The 19482-nt window shown below is 37.1% G+C and overlaps 2 protein-coding genes across 2 annotated transcripts; both read left to right on the forward strand.

The window, feature by feature from the left end:
* The first annotated feature begins 868 nt into the window (after positions 1-868).
* Positions 869-7387, forward strand: phyh (phytanoyl-CoA 2-hydroxylase). Its single transcript, XM_058417691.1, has 9 exons — positions 869-1039; positions 1946-2001; positions 2106-2216; positions 4662-4830; positions 4938-5019; positions 5111-5292; positions 5758-5907; positions 6525-6659; positions 6790-7387. The coding sequence occupies exons 1-9, from the start codon at positions 971-973 to the stop codon at positions 6841-6843; spliced, it is 1008 nt and encodes a 335-aa protein (XP_058273674.1). The 5' UTR covers positions 869-970; the 3' UTR covers positions 6844-7387.
* Positions 7388-12725: 5338 nt separating this feature from the next.
* ucmaa (upper zone of growth plate and cartilage matrix associated a) lies at positions 12726-18624 on the forward strand. The gene is made up of 5 exons (XM_058416589.1): positions 12726-12879; positions 13664-13726; positions 14519-14614; positions 17328-17426; positions 18234-18624. The coding sequence occupies exons 1-5, from the start codon at positions 12822-12824 to the stop codon at positions 18329-18331; spliced, it is 414 nt and encodes a 137-aa protein (XP_058272572.1). The 5' UTR covers positions 12726-12821; the 3' UTR covers positions 18332-18624.
* The last annotated feature ends 858 nt before the right edge of the window (positions 18625-19482 follow it).

A 19482-nucleotide genomic window follows, 5' to 3' on the forward strand; every position in this document is an offset into this window, starting at 1 on the left:
CAAGAATACAAAAAGGAATGCAGTGGTATAGTGGTGTTGGAAATGTTTTATTAGCAGAAATGATCTTTAATATCTGAATAAATTTACCTGTCTTATAATGGCTATTTCCTGCATGATAATGTACCATCTCACAAAGAAGAACTCATCACAATCTGGTTCATGGATGAAACAATGACTTGTGTATTTCACTGGCCTTCCAGTTCACCAGATATGAATCTAACACACCGGATCTGAATCCATTTGGTATGTGATATGGCGAGAATTGCTTTTTAAAAGTGCATTTGACAATTCTGCTGTAATTGTGTGTGTAATCATGTTAATGTTTACATTTATGGGATTTGGCAGAGACTCTTATTCAGAGCAACTTATATTTTATCCCATTTTTATACAACTGAGCAATTAAGGGTTAAGCGGTCTTGCTCAAGAGCCCAGCTTAGTTGACCTGGGATTTAAGCTCACAACCTTCTGATCAGTAGTCCAACATCTTAGCAACTAAGTTTCCTCCATCTCCATGTCCCATGTTAACATGTCCCAGTGTGAATTCCTTGTGATTCACCCAAGACCCTTGCCAGGATAAAGCGGCAATGAATATGAAAATATTTGCTAGAACAGTGTTATAACATATTTATTATCATTTGTTTTTTATTGATCACTCCTGTGATAGGACAAGAGTTATGGGTCAGATTATAACAGGACACACTACGTTGTATTGGTTTTTGAGTTGCTGACGATAAAATTATTAATTATTATATGATTAAAAAAAAACAATTTTTATGAATGTAAACATGTATATGTAGATTTAGTAACAAGCGGGTTGACTACTATTATATTGTTATTCGGGCTCGTTGTCTCTGTTGTGTACTTAGACCCCGTTACATAAGCAGTTTGCAGTGGAAACATTAGCAGCTAGAAGATAACCGCCACAGAGAAGACGTTTCCAGTGAAATAGTTTGATTTTGTTCTGAATAACATGGCTCTACGGGAGGCGGAAAGACTGAAAGTTGTTTTGAACCACCTGGACCATCCCAGTGTTAACATAGTATCCTTTAATGATTTGGCTTTGTTTACTCGGGGTTTGTGTAGGCCGCTTAGCGGAAGCGCTCGTCCAAGGTTCGTGCATGCTGCCCGGGGACACATATGCACAAGAGCCCGAGGATTGTGAGGCCGGCTCGACAAGAAAAATAGCCCGAAGTATTTTTCCGTAAAGCTTTACACCTGTGCATGCCGGCAATTTCGTAGAAATAGACCGCTTGTGCCGTTAAATATCGAGAAAAGAACAAGAGACCTTTTATTTTTGCTCTTATATAATTATTTTGAAAAAAAAGAAAGAAAGAAAGAAAGAAAGAAAGAAAGAAAGAAAGAAAGAAAGAAAGAAAAGAAAAAGTTTCTCGTGTTGCTTAAAGTTCTATACTGATTTGAGTAATTAAACAAAACTAGGATTTCCCAACAGTAAGGACATAAAATCGTGAACAGGTTTTGCAAGATGCTATCCTAATATTCTCAATTTGTCAGAAATACACCTAACTGTTCCTAACTGTAAATGTCATATTTATAGTTAAAAATGTTTTTAAACATTTTGAGGTGTTCAACCTTAAACAGAAAAGTCGGACATGTAACTGGTATTCCTCGACAGTTCACGCGTTTAAATAGTTGTGAATTAAGTTACTATTAATTTTACCTCCAATTGTTTTACCTTTAACTTGTAATATTTAAAGGTTCATTTCATATTATTTTTGCTTTGTTTTGTTGTGGATTTCAATAAATGGTTATTCCATTAGAAAGTAAATTAGTCATGGAGTAAGTCATGAGCATTCTGAATGACTTTTGACCTGATCACATGGAAAGACTGGACAGGAAAATCATGGTAGAGGTCAGGTCCGTGATCTCCCTCGTGTCCCTTCTGATAAGAGTAGACATTGATTTTCCTTAAATGCTTGTAACAAAGCACACATCTTTTACATCTGCAGAAAACGTGTCATATCACCATCCTGTAGCGTTTAAGTAAGCACCAATCTTATGACAAATATACCATCAAATATAAACTGGTCATTCTTCCAAGTGATGAATGTTTTTTTATCCACTTGTTTTTTTTATTATGACTGTAGGTACACCTTGGATACAGATGTGCTGTCTCCAGAACAAAGACTTGCTTATGAAGAAAATGGCTTTATTTTGATCAAAAATCTGGTTTCCGAAGAGGACATCGATAGATTTAGGCAAGATTGTCTTTTCACAAGCACACTACTTGATATTACTCAAGCTATTCTTAGTAGTGTCAGCAAAAGTTTTCTTAATTTTGGTGAAAGGTGTCACTGAAGACAACAGGAACAGGATACAGCAGTTCTGCAACATATTGTTGACAGCATTGAAATAGGCATCATTGAGAAATGCGTAGGGTGTTTGACAGACACACTTGCCGAGGGTCGACTGAAGTGTAGAATCTTAGGCCTTGTCGGTGACTGGGCCAAGATTGTGTCATTAGACATAATGGAAATTTTCATGACGTTTACTGTTAGATATTTCTGTATTTGGCTGAGCAGTGGTTTGGGTGGCTCACCAATGTATTAAATTTCTCTAATACATAAAATAAGTAAGCTTGAACAGAGGTCTTGTGGAGAGAAGAATTTATTAAAGGTAGCACTGTAGCAGGTCTTCAACAGCGATGTTAGCCTGTTGGTCTTCAATAAATCTTAACCCAAAGATCATAAAAGCCTATTCTGGTTACCATGGTTAATCCATAGTTAATGTGATAACCTGCACTATGCAGTTACTCTGTTAAGGGCACAATTGCTAGGAAGGGGGAGTTTGTACAAAATATACAAATGCCACTCTATTGGCCAGATCAGCAAAACTTAAAAAAATGTTCAAAGACATTGTACAGACAGAAAAAAACAACAAAATGTGTTATGAAAGGCTGGTAAGGAAACTATATAAGCTATGTTAATTGTTTACAAGAAAAATGTGAACTTAGTTAATTACTTAATTCATTAATTTATAACAAAGTCCAAATACAAAGAATGTAGTAAAAAGGTTTTTCTCTTTTTGTGGACGTTATCTAAGAGATATTGCCAAATGTTTTGGGACACATCTCCAAATCACTGAATTCAGTTGTTGTTTTTCGGAGGTTGAGACCTTAGTTCCAATGAAAGGAACTCTTAATGCTTCAGCATACCAAGGAAGAGTTTTCTTAATTTTGGTCAGAGGTGTCACTGTGGACAATGGGAACAGGATACAGCAGAATTATAGCATTGAAATACACATCAGTGAGAAATGCATAGGGTGTTTGACAGACACACTTGCCGAGGGTGAACTGGGTCAAGATTGATGTCATCAGACATGATGAAATTGTCATGACATTAGTGTTAGAATTTTGCTGAATTTGGCTGAGCAGTGGTTTGGGTGGCTCACCCATGTATTAGATTACTTTAATACATTAAATAAATTAGCCTTATCAGAGTTCTTGTGGAGAGAAGAATTTATTGAAATTAGCAGTGTAGCATTTTCTTCAACAGCGATGTTAGCTTGTCAGTCTTCAAAATATCTTAACCCAAAGATCTGTCTGTGAGATCTTTATACAAGAATACAGAACTGTAAGGACTTCCCTTGTAGGGTCCTCAATACACGAAATTGAATGTCCTTTGTGTGTGTTGTCTGGCCCACACCCATCTCCTTTATGGGCCATCATGATGAAACCCCCACAGACACAGCTGATTGTATCTGAGAGGCAGTCACAATGTCACTTTTATTAGTTTATTATTTATTAATCATCTTTTATTAGAAAAATCTCCCCAAGATTACTGTTAGTCATGCAAACTTTATGATGAACACAAGGTGGCAGCATAATTGTTATCAGATTTTAAGAGCTGGAGCCTCATTTACTAAACTGTGTGTGTATTCCAGCCTGCACACATAAAAACAGAAATGGCATGGGTACACATGAAGAAGCATAAAATCCATGTATGTCTCAGAAAAAAACAGCATTGTAGTAGATTTATGGCTGGCACAGTATTAAAAAACCTCTTGGCATGACTTTTTCATTTTAAAAAAATTCAGTGGCATGTGAATAGGGAATTGATTGGACATGTGTGATTGTCCTAATTAACATTTGAAAAATCAGTAATCTGGGTGAGCACATCTCCATGGGGCTGATGTGATATAACTCACTATGATATCAGTTCAGTCAGTCATTTGCTAGGCAAATACCTGAAAGTTTTCAGTACCTGGGGTGGAACAGGGATTATGTGAATATATTTTACATTCATTTTAATCATTTGGACACTTGTGACTTACAACTGAGGCAGGATAGATTCAATTTATCTCTCTGCTGATTGGGCCTTGGTTACAAACCCTCAAGGAGATTTGAAAACTTCGTATTAGCCAGTCATCATCACCATCATTATAACTGGCTTAGTGGAAAAGGCTTCACTCATACTGACAAAGAATCATGCTTGAGTGTTGATTATCTCAGCTTAGAGTGCTTAATTCTTCAAAGATATAACATATTTTGAACTCACCAGCAAAATCGATCATTCTTTTGTCTCTTGACTTTATAAACCCTAGTATTTGCTTGGAAATGACATTCTCATTTTATGTAAATGCTATGTTTATAAATGTGATGCCTGACAACGCTATTTCATTGTTCAATGCGTGTTCACCTGCAGGAATGAGTTTGAGCGTATTTGTACAAGAGATGTGAAGATTCCTGGCTTGGTAATAATGAGAGATGTGTCCATCGCCAAGTCTGAGTTTGTGCAGGGGGAGAAGGCTGTGACTAAACTTCAGGACTTCCAGGAGGACCCAGAGCTGTTCCGCTATTGCTCTCTGCCTCAGGTCCACCCATATACAAACAATCATGGCATTTGCACGCATAGTAGGTTAAGGTGGATACAGTTGTAATCTTTATCTTTTGTAACAAATTTGGCTTGTACTTGTAACAGATTCTAAAATATGTTGAGTGTTTCACGGGGCCCAACATCATGGCTATGCACACCATGCTAATCAACAAACCCCCTGATACAGGTAACATACACACAAACTAACATGCACAGCAATTTTTAAACAAGGTGTAATCTCTGAGAAAGCATTTAGAGCTGTGCATTTTGTGTCTCAGGAAAGAAGACTTCTCGACACCCCCTGCACCAGGACCTGCACTACTTCCCATTCCGGCCAGCTGATCGTATTGTGTGTGCATGGACAGCAATGGAGAAAATAAACCAGCAGAATGGCTGCCTGGTAGTACTGCCTGGCACCCACAAGGGCACCCTGAAGGAACACGTCTATCCAGAGTGGGAGGTGAGAGAAATGGACCAGGTTTGGAATGAATAGTAGTGGTAAGAGTGAGTAGATGACGAACAAAGTAATTGTTTCTACTCAAGCATACTATTCAGCATTTGCAAATGAATATTTCTTAACTTATACAAAAACCTACTCACTCACTTTCCATTACAGTGTAAATTAATGGCATGACACAGTCACATGTCTTCCCAGAATGTTTGTTGGCCTGCAGCAATGGAGACAAGTGCATCCAAATGAGTTCTGCAATACATTATTCTAATAATACAGAGAATGTTGAGTACACAGTTACACCATGTCAATACCTGCCAAGTTACTAAGTATTCTTCCAGAGTGCACACAGCATTTTTGTACCAGAGAAGGCAAAATTGGCGTACATAGTGTAACTTTAAGTGTTTTGAGTGTATGTGTAAGAATGATGTTCCCTCTGAACACATAAAGCTCCTCTCTTTGCTCTCTACTCAGGGTGGGGTGAATAAGATGTATCATGGCATTACAGACTACAACCCCAACCATCCCAGAGTGCACTTGGAAATGGAAAAAGGAGACACTGTGCTTTTTCACCCTTTGCTTATCCACGGCTCAGGAATGAACCACACAGAAGGCTTTCGAAAGGTAATGACAGTCCATGGGTTTGAATATGATATTCTGCGTTGTCCCCTTTTAGTTTATTTCCTTTTTCATGTCTGGTGTGCTACAAGGTTGTCTTCGAAACAGCACAGTGTAACTGTTAAACTACTTACAGAATGTATCGGATCAATTCCGTGTCTAATATCTGTCGTGTAGTCACCCACTCCTACTTCAGCTCTTAACTTGCTCGGTTGTAAATGTTCCATTACGACAAGGCTGTTTTTCCCATTAGAAATAAAATTCATTGATTAGTGACATTGTTCACATCCATAAAGTATACATAATGAGTTCAAACAGCATCGTGGCTCGATCAGTAATCTTTGTATAGCCTGATACCAAACACAAGTCTCCTTAAATTATTACTTTAAATAAAGGAAACATATCTGAGTGTGATTTGGTGCCTTAGCTGACACTGTGGAGCCAAGAACAGTCTCTTTTAGAAGAAATGTTAAATTATGTATGTAATTAATATATTAAAGAAAACAGAGATTATGATATTTTGATTTGTTTATGAAGTGAACTGGATTTAAATGCTGCTACATTTCACTACAGTATGAGCCATTACTTATAAAGTAATGTGTTTGTGTGCGTCTTTGTTTTAGGCCATTTCCTGTCACTATGCCAGTGCTGATTGTCAGTACATTGATGTGAAAGGATCAACCCAGGAGAACATCAGCAAGGAGGTGGAAGAGCTTGCTCGCAAAAGACTTGGGAGCGAAACCACTCTTACTTTTCAGGTTGGTTTCCTGGGCTGCACTGAACATCTCAGCATGTCCTGAATGTATGGCACATCCAGGTGTAATACAGTGTGTGTTGCTTATCTATACATCATGTGTGTATTCACACCTTGTGTTATTGTAATTGCAGGACACCTGGGTATTTAGAGGACGCCTGGTCCAAGGAGACAGGACATCCCTGTGATGCTCATTTCCTACTTTAGTGTCTGTGCATCACAGCAAACACAAACATCCAGAAGAATAATTGACAGTACTAAGCTGTGTAATAATGTTCTCTAGGAGGATATAATTTAAACAATAAAGTTATTTAAATGCTGGGGAAATAGGGTAGGAAATTGGTACGACTCTATATAATGTTTTTAATACAATAAATAGCTGCAACCTGATTTAAATCCATTTTCTAACATGTAGGAAAAGGTCTGATGTTCAGCACATAAAGAGAGATCACACATACTGTATGTGTATAGAGACAGTTAAAGTATGTCTGAGAGATTTTAAAGGGAAAAGAGAATTTTGTGCCTTCTTTAATCAGACAGAGAGCTTAAACAGTGCAGAATGTCATCACATCAAAACTGAATGTAATCTGTGTTTAAGTGCATATAGTCAACATTGAGAAATCATGGGATTTTTGAGAAATGCTGCTAATTTGATTTTCATATTGTTGTAAACGCTTGAGTTAAAATGTGTTAATTGTAATTAATATTAAACTGTAATTGTCTGAAAATAAATGCAATTTATTTTACAATTATTGTGTTCATTTATGTTCAACACTAATATGAAGCCTGGAAGTGGTTGTTGAATTAGATCTATTTCTATTCTAATTACATACAGTAGCATGAAATATATTTGGACACTTAGGCTACATTTGAAACCTATGAATTTCACTGCATTAGAAAACATCATGTAAAACCAAGTGGAATTTATACTTAAAAAAATAAAATAAAATTAACATTTCCTAAGCGTCTCCCATAGATGGAGGTCATAGATGGTTATGTTTAGAATTATAAAAATAATTGATACACTAGTATATACGTATACAAAAAAAATACTATTTGATTATTTGATTTATATAGGGTTAATCCATAGTTAATGTGATAACCTGCACTATGCAGTTACTCTGTTAAGGGCACAACTGCTAGGAAGGAGGGAGTTTGTACAAAATATACAAATGCCACTCTATTGGCCAGATCAGCAAAACTTGAAAAAAGTTCAAAGACATTGTACAGACAACAAAATGTGTTGTGAAAGGCTGGTAATGACATTTTATAAGCTATGATTATTGTTTACAGGACAAAATGTGGACTTAATTAATTACTTAATTCGTTAATTTCACATTTTGTCAAAATTAAATTAATGTGAGTCTCATCAGTAATTATGACACTGAAGCCAGCTCATCTGTGCAGAAGTCCAAATTTAAAGAATGTAGTAAAAAGGTGGATCTTATGTAAGAAATATTGCAAAATGTTTTGGGACATGCCTCCAAATCATTGAATTCAGGTGTTGTTTTTCAGGGCTTGGGCTTGGCCCCTGAGTTCCAGTGAAAGGAACTCTTAATGCTTCAGCATGCCAAGATATTTTGGGCATTTTTCATGCTCCCAACTTTGTGAGAACATTTTGTTGATGACCCCTTCCTTTTTTCAAAATGGCTGCACACCAGTGCACAAAGCAAGGTCCATAAAGACATGGATGAGCGAGTTTGGTGTAAAGGAACTTGACTGGCCTGCACCTTGACTGGCCTGAGTCCTGACCTTAACCCCACAGAACACCTTTGGGATGAATTAGAGTGGAGACTGTGAGCCAGGCCTTCTCATCCAACATCAGTGCCTGACCTCACAAATGTGCTTCTAGTGGAATGGTCAAAAAAAAATTCCTATAAACACACTCCTAAACCTTGTGGAAAGCCTTCTCAGAAGAGTTGAAGCGGTTATTGCTTCAAAGTGCGGGCCAACTCCATATTAAATTCATGCGTATGTAAAGGCAGATGTCCCAAAACATACAATATATAATATTGAATAAGTTATGCTCATCCACCAGTCATCTTAAGTCAGTGCAGTGTTGCCATTTTGTCACAAAATCCTCGGTTTGTGTCTCAGTTATTATCCTGGCTGAGAATTTGTTTTTGTATTTGTGCATTTCAGGCAGAAAACCAGATCTTTATGAGAATCAGGACGAAGGGTTGGAAATAGAAAAGAATGCATCAAGAGGCACAATCACATCCTGTTCCAGACAGCCTGAGATCAAGGCCTCAAACAAATTTGTTTTAAATGTGTTTTAAACAATCAGGTTTTTAATTTCTCCGAAGGATTAATTATGTTTGGTGTTTTTTGGCAGCACACAGAATAATGCAGCCTCCCTGATGTTGTCTTGGATAACCCCAGTTTTTATCCATTGAAAATAAATCTCAGCAATTTGGCAGCTTGGCATCTCACTGATAGTCTATGGCTACTCTATGTCTTCTTATATGTAAAAGTATACAATCCCTGTAAGCTCTCATAGGATGCCAACATTTTTCCAAACTATTAGCATTTTGGAATGTTTGGATGAACAGGTCATGTATCTTCTGCCAACTTTGTTAGCATCTTCATTCTCTTAAAAAATAGGAGAGAAAGCTACAATGTACAAAAGTATTCCACATTGTAGAATAATGTCAAGTTTTTTAATGATGAATTCAACCTGTAGTCAGGAGGCCTTCGTGATTAAACTGCACTTTATCTCATCGTCCTAATGCCTTAACTTTACTCCCTCTCCATAAAAGATCCTTTGTCTGACAGAAATCAAGCTCCATCACATTTCTTCTATTCAAGTCTACAATTTCTAAAAAGCCAAGATAAATATTTGATTCTTCTGTTCAAAGTAGAGGTGGAATCAGATGATTGATGCCTCAATTTAATGGAAACTAATCAAAACAACAAACTGATTATTATAAAAAAAAAAAAAAAAGGACAGAACATTGGTATGTAAGATTTGTAAAGAATGCTAATGCTTCTCTGCATCATTATCAATTGGGAATTAATTGATAGGGTAGCCCTATCCCAAATTCTAAGCAAAATTGGTCACATATAGATCAGGTGATACTTGCTCACAGAGTATCATGTTGTAGCAGATTCAATGGAATCTTCAAATATTTGTGTGGATGTTTACAAGCTTAATTTTAAGAAACAGGACTTTTCACACTGCGTAAACATGTCAGAGAGAAAACTGAAGGCTGGCCATTAGACTGGTGATTGCTCTAAGACTGATGGACCAATCAGAAGGTTATGCATCAGCTGCACACCTTCAAACTGAGAGAGAAGGTAAAGAATTATGTTTGGATCATTTGTCTAAGTTGGTTTTAAACAGGACACACACACACATGCATATACACAAAGTGCAACATTGTTGAAAGGTTAATCCGAGACATTTTTTCAACCAAGTGAACATTTTGTCCTCAAAGTTGATGTGTTAGAAGCAGGAAAAAATGGGCAAGTGTAAGGATTTGAGCGAGTTTGACAAGGGCCAAATTGTGATGGCTAGACGACTGGATCAGAGCATCTCCAAAACTGCAGCTCTTGTGGGGTGTTCCCGGTCTGCAGTGGTCAGTATCTATCAAAAGTATTGCAAGGAAGGAACAGTGGTGAACCGGTGACAGGGTCATGGGCGGCCAAGGCTCATTGATGCACATGGGGAGTGAAGGCTGGCCCGTGTATTCCGATCCAACAGACAAGCTACTGTTGCTCAAATTGCTGAAGAAGTTAATGCTGGTTCTGATAGAAAGGTGTCAGAATACACAGTGCACGATGGGTCAGGGCTGTTTTGGCAGCAAAAGGGGGACCAACACAATATTAGGCAGGAGGTCATAATGTTATGCCTGGCCGGTGTTATGTGTATTGTTTAACAGTTTATTGGCTGTCGGATGAACTCCCCTTAAACCCTCATTTTAAATAATTTGTGTGTTGTAATCATCCACATGCAAATGATTCAGTAAAACACTGGAGTATTCCTTTAAGCAGCTGTGGATGAGCAGTGGCACCAGAGGGGCAAGTGGAGTAGAGCCCAGATTTATACATCAGCCTTTCAACAAAGGTTAATCTTCACAAAGTTCTCATTCACAGCTTCATACATTTAAAATTCTGCTGAAATACTAATACCTCTTCCGAATGAACTATGATTTAAAAATTGTTGCCACTTGACAAGATATAAGTATAAGCTGCATTGATTTGATCACTTTTTAAGTTGAACAACCTGTTCACCACCTCATTTAGCTCCCAAACAGTTATAATTGCACATATTGGTCAAAAATGGGAAATAGCAAGTGCTAATAGAGGCCCACTATGACAGGAGTAATGCTTGCACATGGCAGTTAATGACAGGGTTGCCAGATTGTTTTAGCTTTAAATATTACACAGGCCTGTTTACCATCAAATATTCAGATTCTAATAATCTAATAAATTTCTGCAAACACCACATCTAAGTGTAAGAAGTCTGTATACAATCATTTTAATTGTAAGATATATTTGCAAAGATTGGGGGAGGGCAGGGGTTTATGGAGTAGATAAAGTATATCATAAGTTTGGTGACCTTGTTTACTGATCAACAGCTGAGAGAAAACCTCTGTTGCTGTTAAGGTGAATTGTTTCCCAGAAACTCACTGATAAAGTGAAAAGAGGGACAGAAGACAGATAGAGGTTTTCAGAGAAATCCATCTTTCTCTGGGAGTAATATTTCCAGGAGCTGTGTTTTTGTACTAAGACCTGCATGTCTGTGCTGGAAGAGATCTGAGGTCACTACTGCTTCCGATCTCACACAGACTACACACCAAAATACACACAATAGACACCTTTTACACAGCAAGAAAACCAAACAAATATCAAAATTAAAAACACATACACATACTGATGCACACAATACAGTTGTATAAAGTATAGTTGATTTACTTAAGGGATTTTAAGGACTCTGTAAGGAAACATTATACCATGCAGCATATTCAAATAGAAAAATGTATTTTGCTTAACGAAAAAAAAATCTAATGTATTAACCTTTGTGAAAAATACACTAGTTTGTATTTGTAGTAGTCAGATTCTGGAATAATCACTGTGACTGTCTCCTCTCTTCCCCAACCCTCTTCTTCTATTTGTATTCTATCACAGCCATCTGTTTTATGCCTTTACATTTCTCTCTCTCTCTCTCTCTCTCTCTCTCTCACTCTCTCTCTCTCTCTCTCCATTCCAAGAATGAATTTTGCTTTGTGAAAGTATGCAAACATTGGTGAAAAGGTAAATTTTTATGATAACCTAATTGGCATGTATGTAATTATACAGAATGTGTCAATTTATAACAACATGTACACACATATACCACACAGTACTTTCTGATGGCTTTAGGGTAAGAAAATACTTTCCACCCCTCAGACTCTGTCTGCAAACTTTTAAATACTGCCATGTGACACACACACACACACACATGCACACACGCACACAAACACACTTCGAAGGGGTCGATCTTTAAACCTGGAATGTTCAAGCATTTTAGTCAATTTTCCTTTTTTAACCTGGGAATTTTATGCATTATTGCAGTTTTATTTGAGTGTGTAGAGGTCACTATAAGCATTACAGCTTACAAGTAATTATATATATATATATATTTATATATATTTAATCCAGCAGCATCACTGTAACCAACACTGTGAATTCAGGTCATTGCATATCACTAAAGGATTCTTTAATCTCAGTCTGCTCTGTGAGAGAAAGTACGTGGTTGTGCTTATAGGTACATAAACAGCGTTCAAAAGATAATTTTGTGCTAGTAAACAAGTAGCTACATGCAATATTCATATCACACACACGTCTGAGGAAGAATCATGTAAATAAAGCATGCTGAAACATACTCAATAATAATAAAAGCATCAAATAAAACATTCTGCAACCATAAATCAAGTCTTGCCAGGTCGAAATTATCATGGTTTATCATTTCATCTTCTTTTGCTATCTTTTTCAGTCTCTTTCTCTCTCTCTCATTCTCTTGCCCCTCTTGTGTCCCCTGGGCCTGTGGAATTACATCTCGTTCCCTCCTACTCTTCCTCCCTTCTCTCTACCTCCCTCCTTCTATTGTACCCTTTGCCAGGACCGACTGCTGTGGTTGTGCTACCTGCAGCACACACACTCTCTCACACACTCTGCCTTAACCATGGCCCGGCTGCACATAGCTCTGCTGGCCTTGCTGCCCATCTTCTTCATCCTTACTGGTAAGTGCCTCATTCAAAGTGTGTGAGAGGATGTGTGTGTGTGTGTGTGTGTGTGTGTAAGTGAGCAAAAAGAAAAAAGCAACTATATGAACTTTTTTATTTTCATATAGTACCTTTCATTATAAAATTTAGAAAATGCAGATCAATGCCTTGGTCTTACAAGAACAATTGAGTAAAGTGTAAAAATATTTACTGTGATAGCAAGGATATGAAGATCAATATTTATACATACCTGTATTAGACTATGTTAAATAACTATATTTATAGAATAAACAAGACTAAAGTATGTACAGTAAATATTAGTATTTTAATAAATATTAAGTCAGACGTTTCACATGTACTTTTCAACCTCATTGCTGAATTTCTTGTCATTTTTTTTATTCATGAGACATTTAAAATAAATTTTAGTGTATACTCTCGCTTGGATATGTGCACAGGTGTTAGACTAAGCAGCCTTTTAAGCAATTTCTCAAAAAAACTGCACAGCAAGTTTTTAATGCTTAGTTTTAAAACGAATGAGATTTTTTAAGAAAAAGGTCATAAACAAGATGGATATTTTTCTGTATATCTTGTCCATGAGCTTTTTCTTGAATATCTTGATAAGACATGCAAAGCTTGTGAAAATTGTAATAAAAACAGTAAAGGTTTTATGTATTAAATACATATATGAATTGCCTGAAAGTCTACTGATGATAGCTGCCCAGTTTCCTCGATAACAAAAAGCAATCTTTTTGCTACCCCTCCTCTCATTAAAACTATTTCCTTCCCACCTCCCTCCCTCTAGTGCTGTCTGAGGTAGAAAGTGCAGCAGTGAAGGATGGAAAAGAAAAAGACAGTGAACACCAGGGTGAGTTAAACACACACATACAGATATGTACATAAAGATATGTAGACAAATATTTCACTATTTAGCTGTTAATTCTTTTTTTAAATAAATCTGTAAAAAAAAAAATAATTCTTGTGAAGAGCGGCCAAATGTTCACACAAGGTCAAAACAGTCAGTTTTTCTAATTCTTGTGGGAACATTTGGCTGTTCTTCAAAAAGATACACTATACGACCAAAAGTATGTGGACACCTGACCATCACCCCTTAAACTGCTGCCACAATGTTGAAAGAATAGAGCTATAAGATGATGCTCTATGCTGTAGCATTAAGATTTCTCTTCACTAGAGCTAAGAGGCCCAAACCTCATCTACCAAAACAACACACACATGCACAACACAGGGTTTATAAAGACTTGATTTGCAAGGTTGGTATGGAGGAACTGGACTGACCTGCACAGAGCCCTGACCTCAACCCTACTACTGAACACATTTGAGAAGAATTTGAATGATGATTGTACCACAGACCTCCTAACCCAACATCAGTACTAATCTTACTAACACTCTTGTGGCTAAAGGATCACAATGATAACAGCTACACTCAAAAATCGAGAGGAAAGCCTTCCCAAAAGAGCAGACATTATTATAACTGCAAAGGGGGTATACATCTGGAATGTGATGTTCAACATGTACATACTGTATGTGATTGATCAGGTTGTCCACATACTTTTATCCATATAGTGTATAAAACCCTACACAGAAAAAGAAAACCTGTATGTGGTCTTTGTATTTTCTCTCTAATCACTCAACTCTGTAGGACCATCTAAGAAGGTTTTTGTGCCAGCATCAGATGCATCAAACTTTTTCAAGCGTCGTGGTCGCAGGTCCCCAAAATTATATGCAGAGTATGTAGGTGAGTTCCACTGTCATCCAGCCCTCCTTATCCAAGTCGTGTCGGATGTCTAACGCATTCTATTAAGCATTAAATCACAGAGGCACTTATTTCTCTAATCATTTGAAATATGAAATGGATACAGTAGCTGGAGCCTAAGCCTATGATATGAAGTGAAGGAAGCAGTTTAGGCAATTTGGCTATTAATCAGTCTGGAGGCATGATGGGTAGAAAACACTCACAGAGCAATGCAAGTGTGTGATTGCGAGTGTTGGGGAAAGAAAGAGGAAAGATGGCCTTCAGGATCACCAGGACAGTGTGGAGCTGCTTACCTTTCAGGAGCAAGGAGGAGCACATGCACGTAAATACACACACACACACACACACACACACACACACACACACACACACACACTCCAGTGAGCCATATCAGGGTGTTTTTGACTTTTATTTTCGAGCTAGTATGTGGGTGTGTGTGTGATGACGCTGCAGGAAAAGAAGCAGCTGGAGCTGAGATTGGAATGTGCAGACACAGGACAGAGAGAAAATAGAAGACAGATTAATACTGTCCTTAATGATCGGGCCAGAGATTTAAGTTCCCTTTGTATTTTGGCTGCTGTCAGAATGAAGGAGTGAAGTAGAGGTACCACCTCCCTAAATAACACCCCCCTCCCACTTATCCAAAGAAAGCACAGATAAAAGATCTCTCTCTCTCTCTCTCTTTCTCTGTGTGTGTGTGTGTGTAAAAAAAAGTTATGAAGGAAAAGCCATTCACAACGATACACACAATGACACATTTAAACACCTCTACAACAGATCATAATATTTCTTCACTGCCTAAAATATATCTCCTTCATTACCAATTTATTCACTGTTAGTACAAGCTTTTTTTTTTTTATTAGTAAGCTTCATTTAAATAGAAGAGTGCTAACTGCTACAGGAACTAATTACCAATTAGCATTAATTAACCAATTAATGCTAATATTTCGTGCTAACTTCTCCTAATTCTGTCTACTCAAAAGGCTGTTTCAAAAAATAGCTTCAAAAATAAGCCTCTTTGTAGATTTGTAGCTAGGCTTTAGCGACCATATTGATCAGAACTAGCGAGTAAAATTATTTACTTTTAAAATGATTAAATTACCTGCCAAAACGGCCAACCTCCATCATAGCTTGTCTTGAGGTAACCTATTCAGATATCATTGTTTCATTTGCACTCTGCTACGAATCAACCAGTAAGGAAAGTCTGGGATCGTTACCTCAGCCTGTTAGAGAGCTCTTAGTTAAACAATCAAAGCTTCACAGTTGCTATGTGTTTTGAAGGTTATGTTTTTGGAAGTAACACTAAACGATGATGGGATTATTTGTTTTAATTCTGTGTTTCAAAATGTTTCAGATCATTTTTGCCAAAAATCACTAAGTAGGCCAGGGTTTTCATAGCATCCCATGGTTTCTATCTTAGACTGTATGATAGAAGGCCAACACGTTGCCATATTTCCTTTTACCTGATGGTGGCAGCAGACAGTGCTAACACAGGTAAACAGAAAGGCCTTTTTTCCTCCTCTGACAAATTAATTAATGGAATAAAATGTAATCCTGGTTGCACACTGGTCTAAAGCATCAGTGGTTTATCATTCACATTTAAATGACACAGTGAGAAGGAATGATTTCAGAAGCGTTGGAAATAAGAACCGTTTCATCGAAAGTAATAGCAAATGTGTCTGCCTGGTATTTGCTTGGTTGTGGTAATTAAAGAAGTTAATATCATAAGACATTATCAAACAAATCCTGGGAGAAAAAGCATTCAGAGGATGAGATGGCAGAGAACCTGGAGCAGCTGGAAACTTTTTAACAGAGCAAACATGGCATAACTAGCGCTAATATGTGGCAGTGCCTCGAGCCACCTAGCATGGAAAAATGAATCCTTCATGAAATCCTTGAAATGGATCTTAACTAAATTGATCAATGTCATTTTTCCTGAAAAATGAGCATGAATTCATCTTGTCTGTCACATGTACAGCTCTCATTTTATATCCAGCTTCAGTTATTCCACTAAATTTACATTCACTGTATTGGAGCTCCAAAGCAATATTTTGGTGACCAGCCCTTGGGTATTTTATTGTGGGCCTCTTTGGAAAAAAAAAAGTCTGGACACCCCCTGCCCTAAATCTTCAAGATTTAATTACTCCAGTAGTGCATGCTTACTATCATATCCATTTTAACCACCACCAAGCAAATCTACTTTATATTTATTTATTGAAATCTGATTGTTTTATGCTGCCCGGAGGTGACAGTTGGGATTTGCTAAAAGTTGTGGCAGTGTATTGTTTGTATGTGAGGTGTGTGTGTGTGTAGTAGTTGGCGTGTGTACAATAGCCGACCGAGTAGGGAATGTTTGAACGTCATACTTGGCATTGGTTTGGCAATAATAGGTATAACTTCACCATAGATTTCCTCTTTTTAAAAAAAGACAATCGACAAAACAATTAAACAAGCAATTTTGAATAATTAAACAAATTATTCTATTCTGCAATTAATGGCCCAGAGGAACTGTTCTGCTTGTTATAATTAAGGTCATTGCCTAGTCTTCCCATAGTTTATGGGAGCAATTTAGACTCCGCCATTTCAGTTTACCTTCAACTCAGCCGCCAGTAGAAACCACCAAAATCAAATTAAATTAAAGCCAGTTTCAGTGTGTACCTAAAAAGTCAAAAGATAATGCTTTCTTTCCCTGCAGCGGAGCATAAGATGCAGGTGGCTGCCTCTGAGCGCAGGAGGGAGTACTACGATGAACAGAGCAATGAGTATGAGAACCATCTGGAGGAGAGCCGAAATGGTAAGACGTGTCTCTTGCTCTGATTAGTTTGGCTCCAAAGCTAAAAAAAAATCCCAGAGGCCCATTAATAAGCTGCTGCTGTCTGGAGGAGTAATCAACGTCTGATGAGTGAAATAGCGCACTAACCCAAGCAATCAGAACCTGCTGTTTGACACACGACACAAAACCTAAAAAAAAAAAAAAAAGCTGTGATATCTATACTTAATTTAAAGTTCATGCATGATTTAAAACACTGGAATATATGATATAAAACAGTCTTCAATAATTAATGACAATGAACACAAATCAAGAAACTGTTAAATCAGATAAAAAACCCCAAAACTACAAATAGAGCACATTAAACAATTAAATTTTTAATCACAGGTATAGAGCTTGTGTGATTTAAGAACTGTTTCTTAAGGGAGTGATTCTCAGGAATAACAGTGTGTCTGCTTCAGCTGAGTAAAGTGCTCAGGATGCCTCATGAGATCAGAAAGATGCTGGAGGTAAACTATTCGGAGACTTAAAAGTCAAAAGCAGGAGTTTATAGTCAATCTGGAAGTCATTAGGTAGCTAATCTAGATTGAATAAAATTGGGCTAATGTGCTGTGAATTTTTTTTTTTTTCCCTGGAAAGAATGGAATAAAGAAGGAAGCAATGTGAACTAGCTGAAGCATGCACAGGTCAGGGTTGTGTAGGGTTAGTGTGTGCCTTATTTTGGATATGTGTTAAATAATAATAAATCATTTAGAAGCCAGCTTGAGAGAAGCATTATCTGTAACAACCTGTCACTAAAGTCATGGCTGTACTCTTTCTTCCCGTTTACAGAGCAGCGTGAAAGGAACCGGGAGAATGCCGAGCAGTGGAGGGAGTATCACTACGATGGGATCTACCCACACTACCCACATCACCGCCCTTATTACTGAGTGTCTCATATAGCCTTGCATGGCTGAAGGTCACGCAAAGGGTTAGCAACTTTCACGTTGGATGCTCACGGTTGGATGTTTGTTTTTCCTGGAATTGATTTAATCTGCACTTTATATATACCTTGTAAGTGCAATCTCAGAACATGGTGAATATATACTGCTTATAATCCAGTCTGATTATATTCCTTCTTAACTTGCTTAATTGCTTATAAAAGCTACTTATTTTTAATTGTAAAGATTTCATAATCATTTTGTATCCTTTATATATGGTTATAATAAACATACATGGTGGATAAGGAATTTATATTGATAACAATTCTTGAGATGGATTAGCCTGGGATCAAATAATTAACTATTTTTAAAGGCGTGTTTTACATATTTTCCATTTTAAAAAACACACATATACTTCTCTGTAAGTCAGTCATTTAAAGTGAATGTAGGCAGATCTTTCAGTAGCTTTAACACTGTTAAATTAGTTCATTATCCACAATATTCATTACAATATTTAAGGCCAAGGAATAGAAAACTGTGTATTAATTTTCAAGTCAGAAAAACTTGGTTCTAGAAACGTTCTGTTTGGTTTGGAAGTAGCTGAAGATCTAAAGATCCAGCACATCGATCATATTTTCAATTTTCTCATTCAGAGGTTGGCCAGGGATTACATTTCTCCAAAAGCAGCAGTAGGGATTAGATTATCATCAGGGATTATTACTTCAAATAGAATTTTGGAAACAAAGATATTATCCCAATATAACCTTTCCACACTTCTCCAGACGTGAAACGTGTCAGAATCATATTCCATTCTGAAATAGGAAACCGTTGGGCTGTTTTCTCTAGCAACAGCCAAAGCTCAGCTTCAGCGTGCACTTGCATTAAAAAAAGAAAAGAAAAATACTAAAAGAGTAAATAATGATCTGACTCCTCAAAACCACAGAAAGTAAATAAATAAACACAAACAGTGGAAGAAAGAAAGAGAGAAAGAGAGAAAGAAAGAAAGAAAGAAAGAAAGAAAGAAAGAAAAAGAAAGAAAGAGCTGCATCTAATGTACAGTTCCAGTTATACTGACGCAGCACTTTTAGAGACAGAAGTCCTGTGCTAGGAGCAAAGTCAAGCCTTAAGCATTCCTGAGTTGAAAGCTTAGACAATGAAAT

The sequence above is a fragment of the Hemibagrus wyckioides genome, linkage group LG19 (genome assembly GCF_019097595.1).
Source record: "Hemibagrus wyckioides isolate EC202008001 linkage group LG19, SWU_Hwy_1.0, whole genome shotgun sequence".
Lineage (NCBI taxonomy): Eukaryota > Metazoa > Chordata > Actinopteri > Siluriformes > Bagridae > Hemibagrus > Hemibagrus wyckioides.